We start from the raw sequence: 8,130 nt of genomic DNA, 5'->3' as shown, positions 1-8,130 counted from the left end.
TTTTTGGTAAAGTTACTGCACTTTTTTTGTTTTTAGCAGCGTCATTGTACAGAGCAACAGCAGGCTGTAAACTGAAAACCCTGATTAAATTAACCAACAGTTTTGATAATAATTAAAGTAATTTATCAAGCAAAAGGGGCAAACATTTACTAGTTTTAGCTGCTTAAATGTGAGACGTTACTATCATATCACTGTAAATTGATTATATTTGTTAATCAGTTAGTCTGACATAACAAGCAAATTAAAGACACCACCTATGGCTTGGGCATTTTTCACTGTTTCGTTAAGCATTTTGTAGACTAACTGCGCGGTTAAAACCCCATAACATACAGCACTCCCACCGATAGCTCAGTCATTACAAGCTCATGCTGTGAAGCCAAATATTGTTTAGACTCACTGAACACTATTTTAAATTATTCAGACGTTTCCAAAGATATGAAATATGTCAGTTTATTTGGGGAAATGTGTAACAAATGAGACGGATACAGAAAATATATGTTACTGTCAGAGAGGATTAAGATGATTTCAACTACTAGCTATCTATCAGAAAACAAAAAGGGGAAAATAATTGCTAGTTGCAGACTTGAGTCAAGGTTGTACCCACAAATACACACAAAGACAGAACTCCTAACCTCAAAGTGTTAGTTTCTGCAGATGCCAGCGTGCAGGGAGGTTACAGTGGAGCTGCTATCTCCTGATTTGGCTGATGATGTCTGTTAACTGCCAGTCATAGAGGAAGTCTGGCTAAACTGTCACCAGCCTCCATGCAATCACTCCTCAACGAGACCCTGGGGGGAGAAGAAGGGGGAGGGGCGGGTTTCTGGTGTTTCAGAGTTGTCATGACACTGAGCATTACAAGCATGTTGAGTCCCATGTCGTCTCTCAGGATCGCTGCATATTTTCGCCGCCTGTCTTTGAGAGCGTGTCTCGCGTGTGTGGATGTGTGTCTGCATGCATGTGAGGGTCCACATAAAAGTGTGTGCGAGTCTACATGCACCTGTGTGCTTGTACGCACGTGCAAAGAGGTGTCGGGGTGCGGGGTGTGCGTGTGAGGTGTAAATGCGCTGGCACCCAGTCGCCACATCAGGGGTGCGAGAGGAGGGTGGCGGCGCGTGTGATAGCGAGGGTGTAAATTGAGCTGTGATCGTCCAAGAAGCAGGATATGATTGGATGAAACGACAAGACCTTGTGCGCTTCGGTGCGAGGCACTTAGACACACTCTGCTCTAAACTGCAGCGTGCTGAATTCCTGTTGCTTCTGCCCCTTTTTTATCTCTCTCCCGCCACTCTCTTTGTGTTTGTAGATCTCCAAGCTTTCATCTCAGACCGAGCCTTTGAAATACAATGCTCTTTCTATGTCTCTTTCCGTCAGCCACACACGTTCTCCCTCTTCTATGCTTATATCCTAATAACTCCTTAGTTTAGTTTATTTTTGACATCTGTTTGGCTGTAATCTTCCACAGAACACTTACATATGTGGTCCAGTATGTCTCCACATTCAGTGTTTTCCCAATGTTCCAAAAATGCAGAGGGCTATGAAATAATGGTTGTTGGAGTCAGTTTTTCTCTCTGTGTCTGTCTTTCTTCCTCTCCTTCCTGTATCATATCTTAAGCAGCTTCACCCATTTGTTTCTCCTTTTTTTTTCTATTCTCCATGCTCAGAAACACAAGGAGCGGGACAGACATAAACCGAAACACAAGAAGACCATGGACATGTCACCCTCCCTCGTCCTTCCAAACATCATGGTCCCAGACAAGGTGAGGGCACCCCTCCACTATGTACTGCTTTGTTTTGGTGATTTGTGACTTGGCTGGTTAAAAATTACAGCAAGGGACTTTTTTTTTTTTATTACCTTTATTAACCTTTGTTGCTCTACTTCTGTATCCCTCAAACATCCTGTCCTCCCGCTGACCTCTCCACCATTTTTGGTCCTCCCTTTCTCAACTGGCATTGTTTTGATAATTTTCTATCCGTGTTCCGGTGCTTCTCGTGGTTCCTGTCCTCCCTTTCCGTTCAACCATAATTTTATTCTTCCTCCCTTTTCCAGACCTACAACAGCAGCAGCTCAGGGGGAGGCGTCACCTCTCTCTCAGCACCCTCACAGAAGAGACTGGACGACGGCACCGCCCGTTTCACCACCGCCAACTTTCAAGAAGTGTCAGCCGTTCACTCCGGCGGCGGGTCCAAAGATGGCATGGCTGCAGATGCTGGGAAAGCGGTGTCTGAGGTGAAGAACAAGAAGAACAGCGGTGGAAGTCACGCGGTGGGACAGAGGGGCGGCCGCAAGTCTCTCACCTCCTCAGGGAAACCCCTCCCCTCCGCCGTGGTCACCATGGCAACATCCTCCACATCTGCCTCTGCTTCCACAGGGCCTTTCCACCAAGGTGAATTGATGGCTGCAAATGGTCCTGTATGTTAATTTTCCCACAACTGGGAATTAACCCTGCAGTTAGAAAAATGGAAACACAATGACAAATCATCTGCTCTTCCTGCTCTGCCCACCCACCAAAAAACTGTGCAGCATAATTGCAATTACAGTAATGCTATTAAAACCCAAATAAGAGGGAGATTTGTGTGTGTGTGTGCGCGTGCTGTGTCATTTTCTGGATTTTGGCCAGACCCCAGACTTTTGTGTGTGGCCGTGATAACGGTGCTTCGTCTCGACTGGCTCCTTTAATCGGGGGCCCTGTCTGGGAACAGACTAGCACACACACACACACACACAGAGAAAGAAAGAACATGAGGGTAGGTCAGGACCTGAAAGGAGTCGGTGCTCACACTGAGCTCCTGTGTTTTGTACTATTGCCCTTGTCAGGTGTGTGTTTGTTTGTGTGTGTCTAGCAGAGAAATTGTGTGTGTGTGTGTGTGTGTGTGTGTGTGTGTTGGAGTATCCATCCATGTGCTTTCAAGGCAGTTCATCTGTTTCACGGGAGGATGAGGGGGGGCTGACTGTACAGCAGATAGAGAGCAGGAGAGTAGATAAAATGCTTATTTTGGTTATCTTTTTTTCTGCTGCTTTTGGAAACTTTTCCAGCTGTAATGTTTCCTCTGTGTTGTTTCTCTCCTCCTCTCACTCCTGGTCTCTCTCTTCCTTTCTCATCTCACATGTCATTCCTGTCTATCTACACTTCTGTCTTTCTCTCTTTTTCTCACATTGTCTCTGTTTTCCACATGTCTGCTTCTTTCTTCCAGGCCTCCTGTTGACCAGTGCCAGCAAGACTCCTTCTGCTCCTTCCTCCTCTGACTTCCTAAGCTTCTCAGATTCATCGTTGCGTCCCGGGGGTGGGACTACTTTCTCCTCCCCACCATCTTTCAGCAGCTGCCTTGTGAAGCCGAGCTCGGAGGGCGGAGCTTCAGAGGGAACTACGACACTTTTCGGTTCTCTGATGTCCGCCACTACAGCGTCTGCAGGTAGCAGATATTTTTAATGGTTACCTTGTTGGTCTCATTATTACAGTGATGCCACAGTTAGTAATTTTTTAGACTTGGGGCCTTCAACAGAATGTTGTATGTGAGCTTTTACCAGTAAGTAAGGTTTAACAAAAGATACTTATTAGGTTGCGTTATGGGAACTGTAGCACCCAGTGTTTTTGAAGCTTGACCCGTATTGGGGACCAAAAATTAGGATATCTCCATAGATACCTCTGTTGCATCAGTTTTGTCCTTTGAAAATACTGTAACTTTATGGAAGCACAATAAAATCTGAATATTTGCTTGTTTTCCTAGCCTTCTATTATACTAAACAGAATATCGTTGGGTTTTAGGACTGTTGGTCAGACAAAACAAGCTATTTAGATGTGCCAGTTTCTGTTCTGGGAAATTGCAATGGGCCTTTTTCAAAGTCTGACATTTTACAGAGCAATAGATTAATTGAGTAAGTAACCAGGGAATTAATTAATAATGAAAGTAATCGTTAGTTGCAGCCCTAATTTACAAGAGAACTGATGACGCAGGAAGTGCTTTCCTCTAAAGTAGATTCTTTGATGGATCTCAGGCCAGCCAACTACAACAAAAACACCCAAGGCAGGCTTTATGCTTAAATATTCAGTTCTGCTTTCTCATCATTTCAGTGGGCGGGAAGCTGTATGAGAATTCCCATAGTCACACAGCTACTGAGGCGACAAGTCTCGGTGGGTCCACTGGCTACAAACGGCCCCAACCCTCTAACTCAGGCCCGGGGATCGGAGGAGCAGCGGCAGGAGGAGGGGAAGATGGGGTGAAGAAGAAAAAGAAGGGCAACTGGCGAAACAGATTTGGACCTTGCTTCACCACGGATGTGAAGCCTTCGGAGCCAGCTCCCTCCCTGACTCTCCCCACCTCCTCCACAGCCAACACCGCCTCTTCCACCGCCTCCCCGTCCTCCTCTTCATCCTCAGCGCTCTCAGGCCGGCCGGGCTTAGTTTCCAGCAGTGGATTAGGAGTGGGAGTGGGGGGAGGGGGAGGAGGAGGAGGAGGAGGAGAGAGGGGGCTTGGGGTCATGGGTGTCAGTGGTGGGATTCAGAAGTCCCCGTCACTCCTCAGGAATGGGAATCTGCAAAGCAACAGCGGCTCCACGACCACTGGGCCAGGTGAGGAGGACTCAGCAAGTTAACACACACAAAACACAACGTTTCACAACAATGAACAAGAGAAATACTCCTTCTGTCTGTCAGTGTCAGTTGCATTTAGGAAATCATCTTCACAGTTTTGTTGAAGCTAATATGCAGAAATAATTAAATTGTTGTTGGAAGCTAAAATCAGGAAACAGGCTGGTTTATTTCAAGATTTATACGCCAGTTGTGTCATGTTAGACAAAGAAGTTGCCCAGTCGTGCTCACCATAGTGGCATCACAATGATTAAAAGGGAAGTGGTTGTGTGGCAGTGTTGTAGCACTTCTTTATGTCCAGTTCCTGGTTTGTGGAGCTTTCTTTCCATTCCCCCCAAATGCTGATGAATTAAACAGAAATATATGTGGATTGCCTCTGTGCAGCAAAGTATTAACATTACCGATCACAAATAGCAAGGATTTGACACACCTTTATGATTGGCTCCTTGTGTGTGTGTGTGTGTGTGTGTGTGTATGTCAGAGTGCGGCGGGTGTTATTTGCTCACACACGTGGAAGTGGTCTGTATGTTTTGTTTTTTTTTTGTTTTTTTTTCTCATCGTGATCAGTTGCTTGGCAACTGTCTTTATGCTTTGGAGTTCCCCTCTGCTGATGGAAATGGCTCAGTACAGCCCACACATCCCACATCTCCCCTTTCTTCCAGAATCACCACCCTTTTTTGTTTCTCTCCTGCCTCTCAGCCGCTCTCTCTTACCTGCATTCTGCTCACTCCTCAAATCCCCGTCTCACCTGTTGATGCTTTATGCAGCTGACGGTGTACGTGTGTTCGCGTAGTCCCATGTCCAAATGCAAGTATAGAAAATAGATTCTCTAATGAAACCAATATCCACCACTTATCAGGATCATCTTACCCGATGCTGATCGCCAGTTTTTACACAAGGCTCTTGCTTGAGACGTCCTTCAGGCTCTTTGTCTGTTACTCAGCCTATTTTCTATTTTTGATGAGTCCTTATTCTAAAATATTTTCAGTTGTACTTTGAAACTCTTTTCAGACTGATTGATTACAGCTTGTTAAATTATTTATTTGTCCTTAACCTTCAAAATCTCTAACAAATATTAGACAATTCCACTCTGTGTCAGGTTGATTGGATTGGAGCATCCATAGAATACAATAAATCTGTAGTAATATCATGTTTTTCCTCATAGCAGCATTGTTCTGTTGTGAAGTATGAAATATTATGTGGTTGCCAAGTGGGAGTACACAGATTCTGATCAAAACATTTGTTTGTCTACTTGCATGTGCATTGGTGACATTTATCAGATGAGACACTTTAAAAATTAGTTCATTACCCCCAATTCAATGTTGTTAATTGTTATTGACAAATTTTCTCATACATATATATTGCTTTTATCAGTTATATGTCACTGAGAGGAAACCTGTTATTAAACCAACATTAAATGCAGCAATTAGACTTTAGAATTATTGTTTCACTGCAAATGCCCAAATGTAGTTGTTGTTAATAATATGTAAATACAAGTTAAATATTGAAAGTCATGCTTTCAAGTGTGCGTTTAGTAGGTATTACATATTTTGGTAGCTTTGAGCACAAGTTGGTGAGTCAAACCTGAGGACTGGTGCTGTTTGCTTTCCGAATATAATCTCTTGCAGCAGTGGTGGTTAAGGATAATTTTGTTTGTGATTCCACGTCCATCTGAGTTTTTGGTGCTCGTGCTTTTCCCTACAGCAGTGGCGGCATTTCTGACCACAGCTGGTGAAAGACGATAGGGAAAACAACAGTGGTGGTTATGTATGGCTGTGCATTATATGTGCGTATGTGTGTGTGTCCCAGAGTCATGTGTTCGTCTTCCTACTGTAAATATTTAGCCGAGGGTTAATGCAGGGCAGTAATGGGGAGGATCTTTGCGTTTACCCCCCTCCTTCCATCCTGTCTGCTGACTCCACTGTGCTGATGGATAGATAGTTAGCCTGATAGATATGTGTTGGATGGTAGGGAGAGGCAGGGGGTTAGATTTTGGCTGGGTTAATGTTTGACGGCAGGGGGGTCACCGATGGGACGGACAAGCTGGTAGAGCTTAGTGGGGGAGGAAAGATGTTTGGTGGACATGAATTTATTCAGGCCAGTGGGAGTGTGGGTAAAATAAAGAATGAGGAAAGAGACAAAAAAACACAAGATGTTTATTGCTGATTTTCGTGTATTGATAAGCTTATTTATGTAATTGTTTTTAAAGTTTTCTTCACTGTAGTTTCTTTTCCTTCTCCCAGTGAAAACGTAATTATCAGCATCTTGGTCTCTCTGCAAAACACATGTGAAGAGAAGTTGTGAAAACCAGGGAAAGGTTCAGTGAACAGGATTTCATTTAAATACCAAATTAAGCTTGTTGGTGAGATGTGTCTCTTAGATCCCTATTAGTTAAGTTTGTCGACGAAATTTCTTGTACTAGGGAAATTTATTTTCTACATTAGAAGAAATTATTTGGAGATTCATAAATAAAAACAGTTTTTGGTCACTGTAAAATTTTATTTCACAATTTCACATTTATTAATGTGATTGAAAGTTTAACTTTTTTATACATATTTAACAAGTGTGAGAACTGTGATGGATTGAGTTTAAAAGAATTTTTGGAAAACAGAATTCATCCAAAACAAAGATTGTTAAACCCTTGAAGCTGAAGAACACACACACACACACAAACACACACATATTATGCAGAAAACCTCTAACAAACAACACTTCTGAAAATATTGGAGACAAACAATTTCAAAGTGACAGCTCTTTCATGTGCATCAGAAAATATGTGTGTTCCTCATTAGTAAACTATGGTGAATAAGTAGAAGGTAATAATATTTTCAGTAGAATTTACACTAGTCCATCACTCTTCAGTTTGAATTGAGACTCTTGAATGTTGTTGTCTGCCCAAACTGTCTGCAACTGATACGACCTTTTCACTTTATGGCAAATACCCACATACATTTTGTGATACATGCATACAGACATGGACAAGCACACACACGCACACAGTTACATTGACTGGCCTTGACTCTGCTCCCTCTACACATTGTTGAGATGTTTGAATACATTTCTGTTTGTCTTTGGTGGTAGAAAATCATGAGAAATTAACAAATGTCTTCCTGTTGCCATAATGGCAGTCTCCACATTCCATTTTTAAATTATGATTAAATGACTGTCTGAATTTTTTCCAAAAAACAAGTTATAGAGCCCGAGTATTCACCATCGCCCCGCTGCTTTGATAGAAATTTCCTCCTAAAACAAAATTTAAAGCGAGTTCTTAGTCAAAACATTGATTCAGCTGTTAAATAACAGTATGATGCCATCCACTTAGTTTTTAGATTGGACTTAACCCTCCCTAAATAGACAACATAGATTTCCTATGGAGATAATACCAGCTTGAACTAATCAAGGTGGATATTTTTGAAGCTTACAGACACACTGAGCAGGACGGGAAAAGGAAGAGGAAGGTCAGGCGATGGAGGCAGTTCTGCTTCAGGGGCTTAACGTTATTGATCACACAGATAGGGTATAAGTTTTACAAGCTCAGGCTTGT

General features: G+C 42.9%; 1 protein-coding gene across 1 annotated transcript in view; it reads left to right on the top strand.

Annotated features, from left to right (window-relative positions):
- The window catches only part of mllt10 (MLLT10 histone lysine methyltransferase DOT1L cofactor), a 49,087-nt gene that overhangs the window by 18,545 nt on the left and 22,412 nt on the right, over window positions 1–8,130 (top strand). Inside the window, 4 exon segments of the mRNA XM_035656688.1 lie at window positions 1,662–1,757; window positions 2,048–2,384; window positions 3,193–3,411; window positions 4,071–4,568. Of these exon segments, the coding sequence (XP_035512581.1) occupies window positions 1,662–1,757; window positions 2,048–2,384; window positions 3,193–3,411; window positions 4,071–4,568 (1,150 nt within the window).

This window comes from Morone saxatilis, unplaced genomic scaffold, assembly GCF_004916995.1.
Source record: "Morone saxatilis isolate NCDOM2014 unplaced genomic scaffold, NCSU_SB_2.0 Contig0, whole genome shotgun sequence".
Classification (NCBI taxonomy): domain Eukaryota; kingdom Metazoa; phylum Chordata; class Actinopteri; family Moronidae; genus Morone; species Morone saxatilis.
This window is presented reverse-complemented; position numbering and strand designations above follow the sequence as displayed.